This window comes from Camelus bactrianus, chromosome 32, assembly GCF_048773025.1.
Source record: "Camelus bactrianus isolate YW-2024 breed Bactrian camel chromosome 32, ASM4877302v1, whole genome shotgun sequence".
NCBI lineage: Eukaryota > Metazoa > Chordata > Mammalia > Artiodactyla > Camelidae > Camelus > Camelus bactrianus.
Window position 1 is genome coordinate 10,999,091 of NC_133570.1, and position 23,539 is coordinate 11,022,629.

The 23,539-nt window shown below is 44.8% G+C and overlaps 1 protein-coding gene across 1 annotated transcript in view; it reads left to right on the plus strand.

Annotated features, from left to right (window-relative positions):
- The first annotated feature begins 3,394 nt into the window (after positions 1–3,394).
- KSR2 (kinase suppressor of ras 2) overlaps positions 3,395–23,539 on the plus strand; it is a 356,911-nt gene continuing 336,766 nt past the window's right edge. The window contains exon 1 of the mRNA XM_074356111.1: positions 3,395–4,719. Within this exon, the coding sequence (XP_074212212.1) occupies positions 4,540–4,719 (180 nt within the window). The 5' untranslated portion in view covers positions 3,395–4,539. The remainder of the gene's footprint in view (positions 4,720–23,539) is intronic.

Consider the following 23,539-nt stretch of genomic DNA (forward strand, 5'->3'; position numbering starts at 1 on the left):
GAGGGGAGAGTTCAAAGAAGAATCACTCAGGAGACTGGAAACACCAAGAGGGAGTGGCTGGCATCTCGCTGTGGGCTGAAGGCTGCCCGGAGTGAGGAGAGAGGCAAAGGTGCATCCTGTCTCCCCTGGGCCAGAGCGTATATGCTTAGACTTGAGTCATTCTGAAAAACTCACTGGAGAGGGCAGCCTGCCAGACAAAGGGCCCTCCAGAAAGAATGTAGGGTACTTCCCAGGGCATGAATGGAAAAGGGGTGTGTGAGAGGTCACCCAGCACATGTTCTGAGTCCCCATGTGCTCCCCACGGAGGTCTCAGAAGATCCCCCAGTGCACCCCATGTCAAAGAGGCAGCCCGAAGAGTCCCACCAGGACACCCGGGCAGGGGGATGGATCTGACACTCAGGCGAGAACTGCCCCTGTTCCATCTGAGGATCCCTTTCGCACTGGCTCCTCTGGTCCTGTACTCCAGCAAGGGGAGCTGGAGAGGCGGAGGGAAAGGATGCACCAGCTCCGGTCTCCACTGCAGATTCCTGAGCCATCTGTAGGTCAGACCAGGAGGGGCGGGGGAGAAGTGTTAAACTGCATGTGAGAATGAAGTTTTGGTTGGACTAGACTGGACCTCTGATATCTGAATTTGGGACTGTTCTTCTAGTTGAAACTAGAAGCTGTGGGATCTAATGAGTTACGGCGAAGCTTACACAGGTGCATTGACTGCCATGCACACTATCACATAGAGTCTTCCTCTGTTGCTCAGTTCCCAGTAGAAATCTCATGTGATGTGCTCCATGACAGAGCCTAGATCACATGAAGCCTGGTTGAAAGAAAGGTTCTGGGAAAGTGCTTTGGTTTCTCTTATGGGGAGGTAGGACTCATAATATGGGGCATTTTCCAAACATAGGAAGGGTAATAATCAAAGGAGTTTGGGTGGATGCAAAGCATAACAAGTATCCACTAAAGCAATCAATTGGGAGAAAACTGAATGTACTGTGTGCTGCTTACAGCCCTGCCATTTGATGACCTCTGGCTGCTTTCATTATTTAAACTTCCATCTCCTCTGAAAACAACTAGAAAAGCCAGATCAAACCATCACCATCACCATCATCATCACCGTTTGCTTAAAAGCATTCACACTGCTGCTGAAGCCACGAGGACAAAAGGGGCCAAGATTCTGGAGAGAGAGGAACTGTACTGAGGTGAACTAACATTCTGCAGCCACTTTTTTCCTGGGAGCATTTGCAAATTTGGGCACATGGAATCTAGACTTTTCCTAGGCAGGGAGCTGCTTCTGCAGGACAGAGAAACCACAGAACTTTTGGCAGTCTCATAGGGTTGGAGAAACGATACTGGGGATTTAAAAGGTTAATATCCCAGGGAGAAGGTGTGGAGGACAGAAAAGTGAGCTCAATAGATGGCAGTTTACCCCCTTAATACATTTGGCAAATTCTGAAACAGTGCAGGTCAAGAGGGTAAGAAGCTAAGCAAAAAGTTCCTGAAAAGCAGAGCAGAGTTTTCAGCAGTCTTGCCATGTTATGGGGACAAGGATTAGAGCTCAGTACCAGGGTGGAGGGGCCTTGGTGAACACCTAAACTTCTCAGTTGGAAATCCTGAAAGGCAAGGCATTAGAGGTGAGGGCTAAAGTGAAATGGTGTTTTATCAGAACTGCAGCCCAGCCTCCATCCAGCTCAGCCTCTGATTGGATTAAGGTGGTCAGTCATGCCATCTGTTTTGCAGAGAAAGGGTAAACCCTTTCCAGAGAACATCACCTGATGACTCTAGATATTTTCTTCATGCACAGACAACAGTCAACAACAATTACAAGGCCTGCCAAAGGACAGGACCAAATCACTGAAAACAAAGAAAAAAATCAATAGAAACAGACCCTGCAGGTGACCAAGGCATTGGAATTAGAAAGGGGCTTTACGATAATCAAGATTAATATGTTTAAGAAAAACAAAGCAGATGACAGAGAAGACAGATGAAAAGAGAATTTTTTCCCCTCAGGCCTCGCCTCCTTTCCTCCCCCATACCTCAGTGTGTCCTGTGTCCCTTGCTGCAGACTCAGCTCCCCACCCACCACCTCCGCCTGCAGAGACCTGAGGGTGAGAGGTGCTCCAAGCCCGGGCTTGTTCCAGAGGCCGGAGTGGGTGTACAGCTCTGAAAAGAGAATTTTACCAGAGGATTGGAGTCCATAAACTTCATAGTTCAAAAGAGATTGAGAGCATAGAGAACTCACTTGAGCACCTCATCAACCCAGAGAGATTTTGAAAATGCTGATTCAGCTCTCTATGAGACATAAAACCCCATGGCCCACAGTCTAAGAAAAGTTTCCCATCACCAGTTGTCATTCTATTTCTTAAATGGCTTCCTTTAAGGAACACATATTGTACCGTAAGTTCTGAGTCTGCTCTGGCCCATCAGCCCAGTCACTGGAATGGAGCTCTGTTTACCTAGAGAAAAAGGTGCCTTTTTGTTAATTATCCTAAATACATCCTTTGGGCAATGTGTGTTGGGAGTCCTATTAGTTAAGATGGTCAGGGAGATGAAATCTCTGTGAGATGACATTTGAATTGGCACTAAGTGACAAGGAACCAACTAGGAGAGGATGAGGGGCAAATGTGATCTAGGCAGAGGGGACATAGATTTCAAAGAACTTTGAGGCAGACTGTGGCTGGCTGTTTAACCAGGGGTTAGCAAACTTTTCTGTGAAGGGACAGAGGGTAAATATTTTAGATGTTTTAAATCCTACAATGTCTGTTGCAACTAAATTCTGCTGTTATAAGGCAAAGGTACACACACACAATAAATAAATGGGTGGCAGTGTTCCAATAAAACTTTATTTGTGGGCACTGAAATTAGAATTTCTTTTAATTTTCACATCACAAAATATTCTTTTGATTTTTTTTTACCCAACCATTTAAAAACGCAAAATCCAATCTTAACTCTGGGACCACAGTTTGCTGATACAAGATAAGTTAGGCAGCCTGGGATCAGATCATGCAGGACATACAGGACACGGTAACAATCAGATTAAGGCAAAGCCCCTTTCACTCTCCAAATGGGAAGCCACCCGTTAGGGTAATTGCAGACCAGGGATCAGTTCTGGGAGGCAGCTTCGTACAGCTCACGGGAGATCCTTGGGTTTGTTTTATCCCCCTGCTCCCCCCCACCCCGTATCGAGAGGACAAACAAAAAGAGAGGCGCGCGCGAGCACACACACAAACACACACACACAAATCCAGCCAGAAAGCCAGAGAGAGGACGTGCCCGAGTTCACGGTGACGTTTCTCTAGCACGCACCACGGGGTTTAAAGTTGGGCGCACACCTGCTCCCAGCTCGAGCGCACCTGCTGAGCTGCGCTCCGGCCTCGTCTCGCGAGAGCGGTGCGGTAGTAGTGGCTCCCACCCCCACCCTGCCACCAAATCCCTCTCCCCGCCCCGTCGCCCAGCCTCCGCTCCCTAGCACCCTCCCTGCCGTCTCCACCGTCCCCCGGAGCAGCCTCGGCCCGCCGCGCGCGCTTCCCCCGCGCCCCGCCCGCCGATCGCTCGCTCGCACGCACGCCCGGTAGTAATTTCACTTTGCCACGCGAGCTCCGCATCCCCTAGAAATCCCGCCCCCCGCACCCCCTGCCCCCGCCCGGAGCCGTCCCTTTCCCCGGCCAGGTGCGCGAGCCTGCGCGCTCCTCCTCCGCCTCCTCCGGCGGGTCCCTGGCGCGCCGGGGCCGGGGCCCGGCGGGGGCGGATGCGCGCACGGCGCCTCTCCACCAACCCGCTCCCCGGCAGGTCCCTCGCTCGCTCTCCATCCCTCGCCGGCGCTCCCCCGCTCCCCCCTCCCCCTTTGATTGACAGGCAAGATGTCGGTGTGGAGCGAGGCAGGAGCGAATGCAGCAGCCGTCACCCCCGGAGCCCGGCGGCGGCAGCAGCAGCAGCAGCAGCGCGAGGACGAGACAGCAGCCAGCCGCAGTCGCCGCCGCAGCCGCGGGAGCAATGCAGACAGCATCTTGAGAACGCGCTAAAGCACCCCAAACGGTGGACAATGCCGTGTCACTGCAACTGGGAGGGGGGCAAACCAGATTTTTTTTGACATAAAAGCCAGCCAGCCAAAAATATATAATTTTGTCCTTCACGGAGCCGGTGTGTAAAGAGTGAGCGCTATTTTCCTTCTCCTCCTCCTCTCCCTCCCCCTCTTCCTCCTCTTTTTCCTCCTCCTCCTCCCTAAGTGTACAGACAGCATCACATCACCTGGCTTGCTTCTGAGAAACAGCATCTCTCCTTTTCAGGGATCAGAGACTCAGAGAGAGGAGACGTTCTAATGGAGTCTGCTTGATACCCCAAAATAAAATAATAAATTTTGGCTCTTGTCCCCTCCTCCCACCCCCACCCCCTCAACCCTGTGTGAGATGTTGGGTTTCTTCTTCATGAGACATTGTTGAGAAGTCGCAGTGGTTGGAGAGGCGTAGGGGGCAGACTACCTCCACTCCCCCGACACCCCCCTTTTTTCTCTCTGGGAGGAGGAGGAGGGGAAGGGGGCTTGCAGAGCAAGCGATGGATGAGGAAAACATGACGAAAAGCGAGGAGCAGCAACCTCTGAGTTTGCAAAAAGCCTTACAGCAGTGCGAGTTGGTCCAAAACATGATAGACCTGAGCATCTCCAACCTGGAAGGGCTTAGGACCAAATGTGCTACCTCCAACGACCTCACACAAAAAGAAATCCGGACGCTGGAGGTAGGTGTTGCCTATGGAAAAAAAGCAATCCTTCCTTCCCTCCCCTTTCTCCCCCACCATCCCCTTTCCCTTGATTCTGTTTGTTGGGGGTGGGCGCGGTGAGGGGAGTGGGCGGGTAGCCAGGTGGGCAAGATGTGGTCTTCTGTGATTTATCTTGCACAGCCTGCACTGGATGTCTCTACTGTACTGCCGTGGTCTGCGCTTGGCTGGGTGGTGTAGTAGTAGTAGTAATTGTTATTCTGTATTATTATTATTCTTGCGGCTGTTATCATTTGCTTCCTCTCTGAGGAGTGAGTTTTCTCTTTTTTCTGCTTGTGGATTTGTTTATATGCCACGGGGGCTTGTGTGCTGGGTAAGACATTAAGGCGCTGCAGAGAAGCCACGTGACCTTGCGCATTCTGCAGGTGGTCAAAAGGTGGTTTTTGCTGGCAGAACGGAGCTGCCTATAAATATAGACCAAGATCTTCTCTTGGCCTCCTTCCCAGTACCGCTTTTACTCCTTGGATTTGGTTTGTTTGTTTGTTTGTTTGTTTGTTTTCAGTGATACACATTTCAGGAGGCAAGATACATAGAAAAAAAATTCCTCATTGAGCTACCCATTTCCAATCAAATCAATTTGATGCAGGGAGCTGTTGCAGGCCTAAAACATGTAAAAGAAAAAAAAAAGCATAGAGAAGCACACACAGGTGGTGTGGGAAAATACTCTGGAATCTTGGTGGGACTGTGGAAAAAAAGGGGTCGGGAGGAGGAGTTATCTTTGGCGTGTTGTAACATGCTCTCCAACAGAACTTGAGGGGGAGTTTGAAGCAATTTTGTGTGTGTATTGAGTGGGGGGGGGTGGGATGGATGCAAAGTTACTCTGAAGGAAGATGGCAGAAATTATTTCTTCCGAAGGCCATCTGGTCAAAGGAGGAAGGGTTTCAGGAGCTTAGAAAATGCCTGGCATCCACGTAATCATTGGGCATCCACGTTGCTTGAAACATCTGAAAGGTTCGACTCACATCCCTCCCTCAAACTGGTTGTACACATGGCTTGATTAAATTTGGGAACTCCCATCAGCTGGCATTCACTCAGGGTGGTGGCCGTGGGGCTGTGAGCAGAGAAAAGTGATTCTCCCTGGGCTGGAGCGGGCATGTGCGGTGCTGGGGGGGCCACTCAGTTTCCAGCCCATGTGTTTCCAAGGCCTGGACTCATCAGTCCCTTCGGAATCTTTTAGCCCTTGTGCCCTGTTCTAGTCTGAAGGAGCGCCTCTCTCTGATTCACGTTCAGGTTTTCCTTTTTTTCTCCGTGGTTTTCAGTTTGACTGGATGTCAGCAGGCAGGAAGGTCATCAGTTTGAAAGTGGAGTTAATGTGAGTGTGTTGAATATGCTATTTGCTCCCCTAGAATGCATCTGTGTGCCCCTGTCATCTGGGAAAATGATCTTCAGAAATGAAATAAGCATCAAGGGGTAGCAGAGGAGTGGGAATTCTGTTGGGAGGCACAGGTCTTTTCTTTCTCGGAGCTTTGGAGAGCAGTCTAGGCTCGGACTCTGCTGATGGAAGAAAAAGTGTGGGATGCTCTGGCCCAGCTTTCCGTCTCTGTCTGAGCCGTGCCCCAGAGAAGATTCTGGTCAGAATTGCATGCTGAAAATAAATAAATAACCCCAAAGGGCCACTGGAGGCCTCTTCTGTTCCTCTAAGTCAGGAACCCCAAATGCTACTTTGTGTATTACTATGTGAATTTCTTCAGTTTTCGTTTCCTCTTTCCACCATGCTTCATCCTCTGGGAGCTCCCTGGACCACAGTGATTGCCGCAGTGGGCCACTGGTTCCATTGCTACTTTGCTGCATAGTGGTTTTCTTTTGAAACTGGTGGATGGAGGCATTGGTACGGTGGGAGGTGACAGTTGTTGGGTATGCATCTATTAGATGGGGCTTGCGGACCACTGTATCCATATTGCCTGGGGAAGGGTCTGGAGCAATTACGCCAACTTAGGCTCCCCTCCCCCCGTCTCTAGGGCTAGGGTGGGGCCACTAAAGAGGGGCTGGTCCCTTGGGGTCCAACCATGTCCTGCCAAACCTCACGCAGGCTTTGGAGCCACAGTTGTTTTTTTTTTTAATCCCAGAAATTTGTCAAATTTTGTGTATCAAAATCACCTGGGGGAGCTTACTAAAGATGCATATTTTCAGCCTCTAACCCCAGAGATGCTAATTCAGGTGAGATTGGAGGGGGTTTAGGAATCTGTGTTTAGTAAACAGTCCAGATGTCCCTGATGCATGTTTTCATACTGACACTCTGAGAAGGGCTAATCTAATAGGAGATGGATGCCATATTTCAGCGATTTGATGGTGACAACTCTCTGCTCACAAGCAGTGAGGAAAGTAGTCAATTGAACAGACCATTCCTGAAAACCTTGATCATAAGCAGAATTTAGTAACATGCCCATACCCCTGTAGAAACAAAAATGTATGACATGGACCTAGCCTCCAAGAAACGCACTTCATGGTTAGAGAGACAAGGCTAATAGCTTAGTATACGTGAAATGATGAGAAAGTCCAAATAGCAAGTAATATGGGAGACGGCATGTGGGCCCATTAGGAATGTGTTCAGCTGCATGAAATAGAAAATCCAACCAGCTGTGGTTAAGCAAATAATTTCTTTTTCTCAAGTAGCAAGACGTCTGGAGGTATGTAGCTGCTTGAGTTGGCTCAGCAAGGTAATAATATCAGGGCTGCTCTCATGGCCTCTTCCTAATGGTTGCAAAATGGCTCCTGAAGCTCTAGCCATTCCACCCGGGTTCAAGGCAGGGAGGAGGAGGACCAGGTGAGTGGGGAGGAATAAAGGGTGAATATTGTTTGGTTTCCCCAGGACACTTCCTCCTCCCTACCCTCCAGATGATGTTTCATTATGTTTTCTTGGTCAGAACTGGGTCAGATGGCTCGTCCAAGCTGCCGGGCGAGGTGGGCATGGGAACACCATTGTGATTGGTTTAGATGGTCATGATCCTTTGTCTGGTTTGACCTGTTGCCCCTGCATACAAAATCAGGGTTCTGCTGGCATGGAAGAAGGCATGAAGGGATACTGGGTGGACAGCCAGCAATGTGGGCTGCAGTATGTTATCAGGAGGTACTTTGACAGAGACGAAAGGTCATGAGCTGTGGAGTTAGACCAATGTAGTTTTACAGTCTGGCTTTTCTACTTTATCTTAGCCTCATGATTCAAACCTGACCCATGGTTTCATTTTTGGCAGAAGGGCAATGAAAGAAGAACGTGACCTACCTCAGAGGGGATTGTGGGGATGAAAAGAGATGACATTTTTAAGGGTCTGGCACTGTGGGTAGCACAGAGCCTGCAGGTGCTGAATAAATGATAGCTCTTTGATGGGGACGATTAGCATCACACGGTGTGGAGAGGGTGCCATGGAAGGGAACAGCTCAGACTGGAGGCAGAGAACGAGGAGCTTGAGCAATGTTTCCTAAAGTCTGTTCTGTGGAACTCTAGTTCTGTGGGGTGTTAGCAGTATTCATTCTTTCAACAAGTGCTGAAATCCAGGCACTGTACTAGATGCTGATGGTCAACAAGTATTCTGTAGACGGAATAAATTCCATGGTTAACCCACTTGGGAAGGGTTGAGTTAAGGAAAAGAAATAGGCATCTTGACTGTAGGACTTCTCAGAGCCTTTAATATGCCATATATGTACATTGTGACTCCAAGAGAGGGTAGCATCTGCAATGTTTCCTTTTTCCAGAGGAAAAATCTCTTGGGCTTGATGTTCCATAGAATATACCCAGGGAAATATATGGCAAAGCAGTTAGGAAAGCATTCTTGGTTGGGGAGCTGGGGGCCCTGAGGGGAGTGAAGGATGGGGAGGGTGGAGATTGCAGCAGGTAAACAGAGCTCTGGGCAAGAACAACAAACCAGATTCTCAGGGCAGCTTACAGACCAATTGGCCCAGAAGGGAGAGAACCTGACAGTGTGTTATAGAATGCAAATTTAGGTTACAAACTGCTGGGGTCTAACTAAGGACCAGGAAGTCAGACTGACAAAGCTGCATCCCTTTGAGGGAGGAGATAGAAATCTTCAAAGGTTGTGGAGTGAATACAATAAAAAAAGATGTTTAAGTGGAGAAGTATGTAGCTCAGTGGTAGAGGGCATGCTTAGCAAGCACAAAGCCCTGGGTTCAATCCCCAGTATCTCCATTAAAAATAAATAAATAAACCTAATTACTGCCCCCAAACTGATTAAAACATTAATTAAAAAATAAACTGCAACAAAAAATTTTTAAAAAATAAAAAATGATGTTTAAAGGTTAGTCTGATGGCATCCTGCAGCAGGGGCCAGCAAACTTTTTCTGTAAAGGGACAGATAGTAAATAGTTTAGGCTTCATGGGCCATGTGGTTTCCATCACAGCTGCTCCGCCCGGCTGTTGTAGCATCCAGCAGCCACGGACAATCCATAAATAAACGTTTTCTAATGCAACTTCATTTATGGACCCTGAAATTTGAATTCAATGTAATTTTCACATGTCACGAAATATTATTTTCCTTCTAATTTTTTTTTGACATTGAAAAATGTAAAAAGTATTCTTAGGTTTTGGGCCTTACAAAAACAGGTGGTGGGTCAGATTTGGCCCGTGGGCTGCAGTTTGCTGGTCTGTAGAGTGGATGGGATGGGAAAGAACCTGGAGGCACAGAGACCATCTGAAAGGTGAGGAAGTGACACTAGCCAAGGTGGGCACTGGCCAAGTGCAGGTGGCACAGAGTTGGGTTCTGTTTTGGTTAAATTACAAGGGGAGGGAGGTATCAGGGATGGGGTTGGGGCAGGGGGATAAGTAAAGAATCTCCTTCTACAGCAAGGGCATCATGGCCTGCGCACGTCAGTGATTTGTTCTTTAGATGTGCCATCTCAATGATTGATTATGGGGTAACAAACCACACCTAGGCTTAATTATGTTTGGGAAACTTTGGACTTGAGATGGTAACTTATTATTTGCCATGATTCTGGGGGTTGGGATTGGCTGGGCTATTCTTCTGCTGATCTGGCCTGGGCTCACCCATGTGGCTGCATTGACTGGCAGACAGGCTGGCAGCTGAGACAGCCGAGCCTTTCTCTCCAGTGGGATAGCCTGGGCTTCTTACATGGCCCCAGGGTTCCAAGAGGGCAAGAGCGAGGGTGGGAGCAGACAGAAGATAAACAGGTGGATAAGAATCTTGGTTATGTATTAACTAGGTGAGGCTATAACAAACAGATTCCCGAAGTGTGATGGCTCCCGTATAGTAGAAATCTTTTTCTTGCTCGCAAGACAGTCCCAGATGAATGATCTTGTTGGTGGGCCTTTGTCTCATGCTCCAGGCCCCTTCCATTCTGCGACATTGTCCTTGTTTGCTTCCAGAAAGACCAAACCTCTTTGACGCCTCCTCCCCGAAGTTACCCTCATCTGCTGTGTTCCATCGGCTGGAATTTCGTCACAGCACTGCCAGTGAGATGGGGCAGTGGGCCCAGGTGGCTGAATAGCTGGAAGCCTCTGCCACAGCTAATGATAAGCTATTGTTAACAGTTATCTCTTGCTGTAGAACTAGCCGCCCCCAAACTCAGTGGCTTAAAACAACCATCATATATTTGTTCATAAGTCTGCAATTAAAGCTGGCCTCAGCTGGCCAGTTCTGCTGATCTTGCCGGGGCTACTCATGTGGCTGTGGTCATCTGGCAACTCTACTGAGGCTGGATGGTCCAAGATGGCCTTACTCATATGGCTGGTAATTGGCTAGCAGTTGGCAGGGGCACCTCAGTGCTCTTCTGCATGGCCTCTCCAGCAGGACAGCTCACATTTCTCCCATGGCGGCAGCAGCAATGTTCCAAGAAGGTGGGCTCCAGTTCATAGCCCCTCCTAAGCCTCTGTTTCCTTAGCTTTTGCTAATGTCCCACTGACCAGAGCAAATTACGTGCATGAGCCCATAGTCCATGTGGGAGTTAGCATCCAAGAGGGTGGATTCCAGCAGATGTGGTTCACTGGGGGCCATTGAACAGTCTGGCGCAGCGGTGTACCACGGCTGTGCATAAACCCCCCATAAAACCAAAAGAGCATGGGAGAGAGAGGGAGGGCCATGGGATGATCAGCCAAGGCCCCTTTGAGGAGATTTTACTGACCTGAGGGAGCAAGCCATGAAATATCTGGAGGATGGTCCAGGCAGAGGGAACAGCAGACACAAAGTTCTTGGGTAGGAATCTGTTCCACCTGTTACTGAAACAGTGAGGAAAACCCTGTGGCTGGAGCAGAGTGGGTAGGGAAGGGATGAGGGACTGAGTGGGAGACAGACACGGGTCCCTGGTCAGAGAGGCCATGGCTAAGATACTTGGATGTTGTTCTAATTGTGAACGGGGTGGGTGGCTGATTTATTTAAAAGATCCTTTAGGTGATTGCTGCAGGGAACGTAGACTGTGGTGGGTAAGAATGGGAGCAGGGAGACAGTTCGGGAGGTCAATGTGGGAGTCAAAGCCTGGAATGACTATGCCTTTGACTAGAGTGATGGTTGGAGAGGTGGAGTGAGTGGCTGGATTCAGAAGGTCAAGTGCATGGGAGGTGCTCATGAATCGGATGTGGGGAGGGAAAGAAAATGAAGACCTGAGGATTACTCCTAGGTGTTTGGCCTAAGAACTTAGTGAATGGTGGTACCTGTATTTGAAGTGTGGAGACCAGGGGTGGGACAGATTGGGCCTGACAACTAGGTCCTGTTTCGATGTTTACATTTTTGAAGTAGACAGTTGGGTATGTGAGCCTGGAGACGTGTGGAAGGCTGGAGATACGAAGGTCACTTAATTATGTCAGGACATCTTTTTTTTTTTTTTTTTAATTGATGGAGGTTCTGGGGATTGAACCCAGGACCTCGTGTGTGCTAAGCACACACTCCACCACTGAGTTATTACCTTCCTCCCTGTCAGGAACATCTTTTCATCTTATTCAATATTATTTGTAATGATGCATAGTGTTATGTGGATAGACCATAATTTATTTAACTTATTTAATTTAATTGTCAGATGCATCTGTTTGTCATTTTCCATTATTATAAATAACACCGTAGTAGACATCCTTATGGCTCGCAATAATCCTTGTTTTCAATTCCTGGAAGTGGAATTGCTGGATCTAAGGATATGCAAAGTTTCAGGACTTTTGATAGATTTTGCCAAATTAGCTTTCACCAGCAGTGTGGGAAAGGGTCTGTTTTTCCACAGCCTCAGTCTGGATTTATATTTTGTTTTAGTTTTCGGTGGCCTGTGTTCTGATGACCGAGAGCTGGGGGTTAAGGAGGCAGTGGTCTCAGGCCAGAATCTCATCTTTCCTGTTTCTAGTTGGGAAGGAGCTGGGAACCTGCAGAGACAAGAGGGGAACTTGGTTTTCCGTACAGTGAGGCCAGCCTGTGAAGACCTAGTCGCCTCCTCTGTCTTGTTCCCACAGAGAGAGCATCGTGGGTGGGGTGTGGTCTCAAATTTCAGAGTCAGTGGCAAAAGTTATTTCTGGAGGGTTCAGTCCCCTCTCTGGGTTTTTGGGGTGCATTCTACTAGGGAGCTGGCTATCTTTCCTCCCAGGGGAAGAAAACTGGGGAGTCTTCCTCCTCTCCCAGAGGGTGGGTTGTTTTCTGGGCTCCCACCCACCGGGCTCCACCTGGTGGGACCTGGCCTTCCTCCTTGCTCCTCTGGAGCTGGGCATTGGAAGGTGTTGAGAAGCTGGGGAAGACGAGGGGGACATGGCAGCTGGGAGGGAGGATGGAGAAGCTGAGGAGTCGGGGAAGGGAAAAGGGGCAAAAGTGGGAAATAAAAGCCAGAGTGTAGAATGAGTGTCTCTGGCAGGGTTTCTGTGACCCTTGGAACGTCTCTCCACTGGGAAGTGACTGTGACTGTAGTTGTTCCTGTTTTACAAGCCGGTTGACTGAGGTTTAGAGCCACTGATCTGACCCAGACGGCAAATTCAGGCAGCCACAGATACGGGAAGAGGTTTACAGCTCCTCCGTGAATTCCCCAAAGGTGGCATAGCCTGGAAGAAAAGAAAGCAAAGATGAGAGCCAGTGCAGACGAAGGAGGAAGCGGAGCTGATAAAGGCGATGTGGTCAGAGGTGAAGCTTTAGGGTTCATGAGAACCGTAATGATGGAACACTCTGTCACCCAGATGCTCTCACTGGTGACCATTCCAGATGACAGTGACTAAGAGAAATAGAGAGCTGTTGGAGCCAAAATTGGGCATCCACAGAGACAAGGAAGGATGAGAAGAAGAGAGGGAGATATTTCAAATCTGTGAGGTCCAGGGTGCCAGCCACTTGCCGCATTGGCTGCTGACCAGTTGAAATGTGGTGAATTCTAATTGAAATGTGCTATTAGTGTAAAATACACACCAGATCCCGAACTCTTAGTGTGAAGAACAGAACGCAAAATATCTCATTGATTTTTTTTTATATTGACAACATGTTGAAATGATACTGTTTTAGATGTACTGGGTTAAAGAAACTATGTTAAAATTAGTGTCACCTGTATCTTATTTTCCTCCTGAGGCTTTTAGAACATTTTAAATGACACAGGCTGTTCACTGTACATTTCCACTGGTCAGCACTGCTTTTGAGCATTGAGGAGATTTCTGTGTTTTGCCATAATGGAAATCTTGTTCTTGATAAAGACTGAAAGCCTGGGCCCCCTGGAGTTACTAGGCAGCCATTGATTAAAACATGGATGCATTCCAAAGATAGATGCCTTTGATTTCCCTGGATCAAGAGAAAAGTGAGATGAAAACTCAGAAATAGCAACATAATTGAGTCCCTGCAAATATGGGTGGGTGCTCAGAGCAGTGTAGCCAAGTAGGGAGGGCTTGGGCTCTGCAGTAAGACAGGTTTGGATTCCAGTCTGAGTTCAGGATTTATTAGCTGAGTAGCCTTGGGCAAATGAGCTCCCCTTTCTAAGCCTCAGTTTCCTTGCTTAGAAGTTGGGACAATTTTACCCGGGATTGTTATGGTGATTAAATGGAATCATGCATTAAAAAGCTGAGCAAAGTGCCCAGCATGTAGCGAATGCTTAATAATCATTAGCTGTGGTGGTTTCCACGATCGTATGCTCTGCAGAATGTCATGGGGAGGTTAGGGTGTTTCAGCCCTGAGTGGTGGATAGGGTCTTTTAGCCTTCTGGGGAGGTGCCAGTTCACTTATCGAGTCAGTGTTAATGGGCCTGCAAGAAGCCTTCTGTGGGATAATGGCACACCTGCTGGGCTGCAGGTGACATAAGTGAACAGGATTCTGATCCCAGGTCTGCATCTTTGAGTTCGCTCACAGATGACTCACTTCCCATCAGTGCCTGGCAGGCTTTGGTCTTGTAAACCGTGTGCTCATCATAACTGTAAGTTGGATAACAAAATGCCAGTTATGGGTTGGCCTTACAACTCCCAAACTTGTCTTACGCTTGTGTGGTAAAGAGAAAAGTCAGAATCTGTGATATCCAGGTGTTTGAGAATTGTATTCTCCCAAGGTCAGAGGCCCCTGAGAGGTTGTGGAGGACCACCTCCTGCCCAGCGTTCAGCTTTGGCTTGGTGACTTGGGGCGAGCACTACTTCACAAGGCAACCTTTTAAAAATTCACTTTTTGTTGTGGTAAAATATATATAACCTGAAATTGATCATTTCAACTGTTTGTAAGTGTACAATTCAGTGGCATTAAATACATTCACAGTGTTGTGTAACCATGATCACCATTTATCTGCAGAACTTCTGCACCATCCTCAAATAGAAATTCTGTACCCATTAAACAGTAACTCCCTCTGCCCCCAGCCACACAGTAATCTCTATTCTGTTTTCTGTCTCTGTGAATTTGACTATTTAGGCATCTCATGTAAGTCAAGCCATACACTCTGTGCCTTTTGTGTCTGGCTTCTTTCACATAGCATGTTTCTAAGGTTCATCCATGTTGTAGCAGATATTTTTATGGCTGAATAATATTCCATTGTATGTTTGGATAGACACTTGAGTTGTTTTCATCTTTTGGCTATTGTGAATAATGCTTCTATGAACATCATTGTACAAGTGTCTGTTTGATTCCCTGCTTTGAATTCTTTGGGGATATAAATCTAGGAGTGGAATTGCTGGGTCATACAGTAATTCTACGTTTAATTTTTTGAAAGACCATTATTCTGTTTTTCACAGTGGCTGCACCATTGTATAGTTCCACCAGCAACGCACAAGGGTTCCAATTTCTCTACATCCTTGGCAATGCCTACTATTTTCTGTTTTTTTTTTTTTAAATAGCCATCCTAGTGGGTATGAAATGTTATCTCATTGTGGTTTTGATTCACATTTCCCTAATGACTAATGATGTTAGGCATCTTTTCACGTGCTGATTGGCCATTTGTATGTCCTCTTTGGAGAAGTGTCTATTCAAGTCCTTTCACAAGTCACCCTTTTGATTTGGGTGAGTTACAAAGGTGAGAATTACCCTCCTTCTGTTGACTTGGATCTGTTCTTTGATGACTTCTGTCCTTTGGTTTATCTGGAGGAGAAGGAGAATAAGGCCAGTCATTCCTTTGACTGGGAAAATAGTCTCAAGAAGAATTTGCATCTAGATCTGGAATCTACCAGGTAGCGACAAGAGATAGTCCCGTCCACAGATTCCTGACAAGTCTCCAGCCCAACTTTTGCAGTCACCGTCTCCCTGCTTTGTCCAGTGTGAGTTCCATTTTTACAGCATTCCGGATTCTGGGCTCGCTGGTGATGATGAATTTCCCTTGGGCTGTGGACCAATCCTACCCAGAGAGAGTATCACACCAACCAGCAGTAGACATGGATGTGTCTGTTTGTGCCCATCCACAAAGGCACTGGGATGGTGCTTGGGCAGGGTTGGGTGGCAGTGAGGCGAGTAGACGGGCGTGAAAAACAGCCCATCAAGTGGGGCATCCAGGGACTTTGTTTTTATTAGGTGGGAGGCAGGGCAAGGTTTGGTGTCACTTTTTATATTTTTATGCTTCTCTGAGAGAAACAGTGCTTTGCGATTGACCCCCAAAAGCATATTGTTCTTTTAATATGGTGCTATTCTATTCTTTTAATATGTTGCTGGATTTGATTCATTAGTATTTTGTTCGAGGATTTTTGTGTCTGTGTCATGAGGGATATTGTCTGTGCTTTCTTTTCTTTTCTTTTTTTTTTTTTGTACCATCTTTGTTTAGTTTCAGTAACAGGGTAATAGTAGCCCCATAAAATGAGTTGGGAAACTGTTTCCTCCACTTTTGTTTTCCGAAAGAGATTGTACAGAATTGGTGTTATTTCATCTTTAAGTGCATTAAATGCAGCTAGAATTCGCCAGTGAATCTATCTGGACCGGAAATTTGTTTATTTTATTTATTTATGCTATTTCTTGTGGAAGGTTTTAAACTACAAGTTAAGTTTCTTTAATTTATTCTTGGGTGACTTTTGGTAGCTTGTGGCTTTCAAGGAATTGGTACATTTTATCGAAATTGTTGAATTTACCTGTGGAGGATTGCTCATAATATTCCCTTTTTATCCTTTTAGTGTCTGTGGGATCTGTAGTGATGTCCTCTCTTTTATTCTTAATGTTGGTGATGTATACTTTTTCTCTTTTATGTTTTATTAGTCTGGCTAGAGCCCTATCAATTTTAGTCACATTTTCAAAGAACCAATTTTTAGCTTCATTTATTTTCTCTATTGTTTTTCTGCTTTCAATTTTACTGATATTTGTTCTTTTTTTATTGAAGTATAGTTGACTTACAGTGTTGTATTAGTTTCTGGTGTACAGGATAATGATTCAGTTATACATAAATATATTCCTTTTTGTATTCTTTTTCATTATAGGCTATTACAAGGCATTGAACTTAGTTCCCTGTGCTCTACAGCAGGACCTTGTTGTTGTTCTTATTATTTCCCTTCTCCAGCTTGCTCTGGGTTTATTTTGCTCCTCTTTTTTCTATTTTCTTGCATGGATGCTTAGATTTCTCCTTTTCTAATATAAGTATTTTTTCCTCTACATTTCCCTTGAAGGACCACTTTAATTGCATCCTACAAATTTGGATATGTTATATTTTCACTTCCCTTTAGTTTGCAGTACTTAAAATTTTCTTTTCAGGATTCCTTTTTGATGCATATATTCTTTAAAAGTGTACTGTTTAATCTGTAAGTATTGTGGATATTTTCTTGTTATCTTTCTGTTATTGACTTCTAGTTTAATTCAGTTATGGTCAGTGAACACATTTTACGTGATTTTAATTCTTTAAAAATGTTTAAGGTTTATTTTATGACTTAGACTATATTCTCTCTTGGTGAATGTAACAGGTGCACTTGAAAAGAATGTGAATCCTGCTGGTGATGAGTGCAGTGTTGTATAAATGCCAGTTAGATCCAGTTGGTTGATGGTATTAAGTCTTCTGTATCCTTGCTGATTTTCTCTCAAGTTTCATTGATTACACAGAGAGGAGTGTTGATATCTCCTATTATAATTGTGGATTTGTCCATTTCTCCTTGTAGTTCTGTCAGTTTTTTCTTTCGTGTATTTTGAGCTGTTTTGTGGAGTGTATATGCATTTGGGATGGTTGTTTTCTTGGTGACTTCACCCTTTATCATTGTGTAAAGTTACTATTTATCCCTGGTAATTTTTCTTACTCCAAAAACTATTTTCTCTGATATTAATATAGCCACCCCAGCTTTTCTTTTTTTAGGTTTTTAAAAATTGAGGTAAAAGTCATATAACATTAAATTCACTGCTTAAACTCTTTTATATACATTGAATGGTTTTTAATATATACTCAATGTTGTGCGACCATGTTCTTTGTCTAATTTTAGAACACTTTCATCACCACACATGCAAAAAAAAAAAAAAAACCCACCAAAACAAAACCAGGAAACCTAAACCTTGTACCTGTTAGCAGTCAATCTCAATTTCCTTGTCCTCCATCCCTGGGCAACCATTAATCTATTTTTTGTTGCTGTGGATTTTCTTACTCTGGATATTTCATGTAGATGAAATCATACAGTATGTGGCCTTTTATGTGTGGCTTTTTTCACTTAACATAATGTCTTCAAGGTCCATCCACATTGTGGCAGGTGTCAGGACTTCTTTCCTTTTTGTGGCTGAATAATATTCCATTGCACACCTATCCCTGTTTCATTTATCCATCCATCCGGGGACATTTGAGTTGTTTGCACCTTGTGGAGATTGTGAATAGTGCTGCTGTGAACATTCACTTGGCTAAGAGGATGGGGGCATTTTGAGAGGAAACAGTTTTGTTGCTTCTACTAAAAACTAAAGAAACATCCCCAGGTTCAGGCTGGTGTGCAGTTCGGAACTCTAAAGTTGGAAGTTCCTTCTGTACCTTTGTGGTTGTTCGTAGTGGTCGGTGTGACATTTCCCTGGAGCTCTTGCAGGTGCTTGGTTGGCTATTCAGGTTACATATGCCAGGTCGTGAATCGTTTGCACTGACTTCAGAAATGGAATGGACTTCATTACATAAAACAGTCATTTAAAAGACATTTATAGCCATTAAAGCAAAGCATATTCACTATAGAAAAAGAGAATATGCATTTGATCAAAAAGAAAAATGAACACACGTATAATCCGACCACCCACAGATCAACATTGTTAACATCTTGTTACAGAGTCTTCTAGGCTTTTCTGCATGCACACATGTACTTTCATATGACTTTTAAGGACAACTACATTTTATTTATTTTGTAGTCTCCTCTTTTCCTCTTGAAAGTTGACTTAAGACATAGATGTCTTTCCCTGCCAGAACCATTTTTTATAGCATTTGAAATGGCTGGTAACACTCCAGCATAAAGATATACCATAATTGAATTAAACAACCCACTTTGGTTGAGTTAGATTATTTCTGTTTTTTTTTTTTTTTTTTTTTGCTCTCATAAAAACAGCCTTAGTAACTCCTTTTGAAATGAAATTTTGTAAAGCATTCTTATTTGTTCCCTTAAGAAATGTACCTAGAAGTAGAATTAGTGCATGCTTATAAGGCTTTTTCTCATTTATGGCCAAATGGTCCTTTAGAAAGAGTGTACCCATTAATAACCTTCTCAGAGTTTACAAGAGTCGTTTGTGGCTTTGCGTCTTCAGGAATGACAACTGTGAGAGGTTAATGTTCCCAATAAATCTGTGACTTAATAAGAAAATTGTAAAGTCACGTTACTAAATCTGTGAATCAACTTTTATTGAGCTAAGAAACTCGAGGCAGGCTTGGCTTTTAAAAATACATACTTTCAGTTGTAATAAATACAGAGTTAGAATCATGTCAATGACAAGGAAGCCTAATTTCAGATGAAATTTTTCTGAAATGACATCAGAAAGGGATGTGAACGTTACAGTGTCTGATTTCCAGGGATCACACAGTCAGTTGTTTTCTGGGACCAGGCAGGAAACCCACAGAAGAAAAACAGGGTAGAGGCTGGATACTTGGGAGGAGACGTAAGGGCCACGGTGAACTAGAGAACATATGCCACATCCACTGATGTCAGCTTCGCCAGTGGATTGGATGTAAGTCTCATTTTGTCAGGGACTTCCATTTTCCAGCAGAACCCAGAAACCAAGACTATAAGTAAAAGCAGACATTGGCTTATTATTATCTGATCAAGAACCTCACCTAAATTGAGGTTGTATTGTTTAGTCTGGAGAAGAACCACTTACTTGTTGATTTTATGATCTTTGCTTATTGGGTGGTATTCTCAGTCTCCAATGAGGGCAAAGTAAGAGATGTGACTCAGTCCAAACAATCTTACACACATACAGACACACATACACTTCAAACCTATGCGAAAGTAGGGAGAATAGCATAATGGACCCTTATGTACTCATCACAGAAATTCAGCAACTGTCAAATTATGGCCAGTCATCTCCCCCACCTCCATCCTCCCTGGGTTGTTTTGAAGCAATTCCTAAACTGTCAGAGCATTTCCTCCCCAAATATTTCAAATACATATTTCTGTTAAATACAAGTACTTTGTGTTCAGCAACGAGATTCCTATTATCACACCAGTAGTTCCTTAGTCAGATAACAACAAGTCAAAATATTTATACACAAAAGAGAGATGTACTTCTCAAAGCAGACATAGTGGAAGGCATCTGCCTTGCCCCGGCTCTGCCGGTTCTTGAAAATTGTCTTCACAGTCATTTTACAAGAAAACGAATCTCTTTCTTTTTCCTTGATGCCGAATGGTGGCCTTCAAGATGGAAGGCTACCGTCTTGACTTGGCTTGACAGTTTCCTGATGACGTTCCTCCATTTGAAACATAAATAGGCAAGTCCACTCTTGAAGAACAAGCTGTGTGGCCATTTGAAGATGATCATGACAGTGCTCTGGGCACAGTGTCTGAGAGGAAACTCAAAGGGAAGACTCAGAGCTTTGGTGTTGGGATAAACCTTCAGCCATTTCCAATGTCTACTCTGAAAGGGAGCCTGTTTGATTAGCTTCAAAAGTTATTCACTCCTTCACTCATCCATTCATTCATTCCACTTTGTGTTAAATGCATGAGACATACAAAGGTGACTGGAACCAAGTCTTGCCCATGTGGGGCTTAGGATGCGTAAATATGTGTAGTGTATAAGGCACTGTTCTAGATACCGGGATGTGGAATATATTGACTCATCGATCTAGTGGTGTGATGTTAAAGCTAAGACCTGAAGGACAATGGGGTTAACTAGAATTGAGGAAAGACTGTTCCTGGCAGAGGAACAGTATGTGCAAAAGTCTAGAGGTAGGAGACGGCTGAGGCTTTTGATGGATCAAACAAAGCCCAACATGGTTGGTGTAGAGAGTGCCTCAGGCCCTTTTGAAGGCAAGGTGATGGAACAGAACTTTTTTCTTTCTCTAAACTGGATTCCTTTGCATCTTCTTCCTGCCTCATCTCCTCATTATAGAAAAATGAGACAGTCTCATTTGCCAAATTGAATAAAACTCTCTAACTTATGATCACCACTCCTCAAATAGGATTTGAAAGCGTGACATGAATTTATTGGTCCCCTAAGGTGGAGGAGGTTCTTTAACACCTTAACAAACACAAGCCATATAATAATAATAATAATAATAATAATAATAATAATAATAATAATAATAATAATAATAATAATAAACGGGCAAGACCTTGAGAAGGGTGGGCTGAGGGGAGGGAAAGTGAAGCCAGGAGAGAAAGGTGGTGAAATGGAAATACATTTTCAGTCCTATGCTTTGTGGTTTATTATTAACAGCAGTGGAACAAATGTCTCTACAGAGTTATGAAAAATTCATCAGCAACAGCTCCAGGTCTGAGAAGCTGGTCCTTGTTTGATCAGATTAAAGATAATGAGAGCAGTCCTAAATTAACTCAGATTAAGAGGAGGACGCTTCCCCTACTATGCAGTCCTACGTGTATAATCACGTTTCCTCACCGCCAGGCGCCCTTAGTTGTCTGCTAAGATGGGAACTAGGGTCTTTGCAAAGGTAGAACCAGGACCGCAGAGGGTGGGCTGAGCCCAGATGCCGCCTTGAACCTGGGGTCTGATGGAGGAAGAGTCTCTGGACTTTCCCCTGAGCTCGAGTTTTGTCTGGTCTCTCTGACCCTCCTATTTTTCAGACCTGTTTCCTTCCTCCTGGGTCTGTGTCATCCCAACTCACAATTTCACAGCATTGAGCCCCTACAATGTGCCATGCAGTGTTCCAGGTGCTGAGGATACATCCAGGAGTAACACAGGCAAAGAGCCCTGCTGCTGGGTAGCTCACATTCTAGTCGGTGGAGACAGACAATAAATAAACATAAAGAACAAGGAAGCTGAAAGTATGATAGAAAGTGGTAAGGATTATGAAAAAAGAAAGTAGGGCAGGCTTCATGGAAAAGGTGACATTTGAGCAAAGACATAAAGAAAGTGAGGGAGTGATCCATGAAGCTATCTGGGGCAGGCGGAAGAGCACTTAAAGTGAGGCAGCAGCTTGTGCAAAGGCCCTGAGGCCTTGAAGGAACAACCAGGAGCCTTGTGTGACGGCAATGGAGTGTTGAGGATCAGGTCAGAGCAGCAGAGTGGAACCAGATCAGTAGGATCTCTAGACCAGTGTCAAGAGTTTTACTAAGTGAAATGAGGTGCGTTGGAGGGTTTTGAACAGAGAAGTAACATGATCTGACTTGAGTTTTAATAACCTTCTTCTCCCTAATAGACTGTAGGAGAAGCAGGTAGATGAATTAGAAGACTATCGCAGGTGAGAGACAACGGTGGCTTACACCAGACTGGTGAGTTGTGGTTGGATTTTGGAAACATTTAGAAATGACAGCAAACAGGATTACCAGATATTTTTGACTTTGCCTGAAAATTGATATAAAGAATGATGATGTTAACTGGTTTATTAATTACTGTTTTTTAATCTGAACTCTTTTGGTCACAAATGACAGAAACATACATCAAATTGCTTATGCAAAAAGAGGGAATTCTTTGGCTTACATTACTGAGAAGTTTATGGGTTATACTAGCTTCAGCATGACTGGATCCAGGTACTTAAAGAACACGAGCAAGGACCTCTCCATCTCTCAGCTCTGCTTTCTTTCTGTGTTGCTTTCATCCAGTCTTTCTATCACCCTAGCTACGATGGAGGAAGAGCATCGTTACTTCCCAGGAGTTACAACAAATGTCTGGGGCATCCTTTTTAGGCTTGGTTCATTTCTCTGCTTCTCTCTACAGGAGGGCACAGCATTCTGACAGGTCAATTCTGGGGCCAGGGTAAAAAATCATCTCCCCTCAAGCCTCATGGACCAAGCAGGGAGGTTCTCCAAAGGAAAGCTGGGGTGTTCCAACCGAAAAATGATAAGCTTGGCTGGAGGAAACACTAGATTTCTGTCGTCCCAACTGTTCATCCAGATTCCAACCAATGCAGGAGATTCTAAGGAGGGTATAAGGACTGAAACAGTAAATCATACCCTGGGGATGTTGAGATGTTCATAGTAGGATGTTTCAGAAATCTTTTAACTCAGCATTCACAAACGCAGTGGATTTACCTAATAGCCTTACTCCTTGAGTCTACTCTGGGACCAAGAAGCCTTTGCTTGCAGTGTGTTCTCCTGTCTGGCCTCCCCTTCACGGCCGTGTGTCTCCACTGGGACAGCAAGTGGGTGGAGAGCTGAAACACAGTGCCGGGGTCCCAGCTCCGCCATCCTCTTGCCGCTCTCTGATTTGGGCAAGTTGCATAACTACTGAGCCACAGAGGAAACTGGGAGGATCAAAGGAAAGACACTTTTTAAAGTACTTGAGAAACTGGACTCACAAGCCAAGGCCTTGGCTGTATTGCTTCTGGTTAAAGAATGCTTTATATTTGCTGATCATGGGATTGCCAGATAAAACATAGGTTCAGTTAAACTTGAATTTCAGATAGACAATGAATACTTTTCCAGGGTAAGTATGCCCAAATATTGCACAGGACATATTTACACTAAAAAATTATTTTTTTGTTAATCTGACATTCATATTTAACTGGATATATTTTTATTTGCTAAATCTGGCAGTGCTAGGTGATCATGACAAGGGAAACATCATTATTACTGACCACCCATGACAATCTCCTGACAGCCACTTCATGCGAGGACCGGGAACATTATCCAAACTGTAGACATCGCTAGTGTTTTCAGAATGGACACGAGTGAACTTTCTGTTCTCTCTTTGGACTATGGGTTTATGTCTAAGCTTGAATTCTTGAATTTGACTCTGTGTGTGTGTGTGAGTGAATCCTATAATACCACATTTTGAAATTCTTGTTTTAACATAGGTTTAAGTTTTGGGTAACGGTGTTGGCTCTTCCAGTTATGAGCCATCAACTTGGGCTTAATCTTCTCCATGTGTCAGTTTCC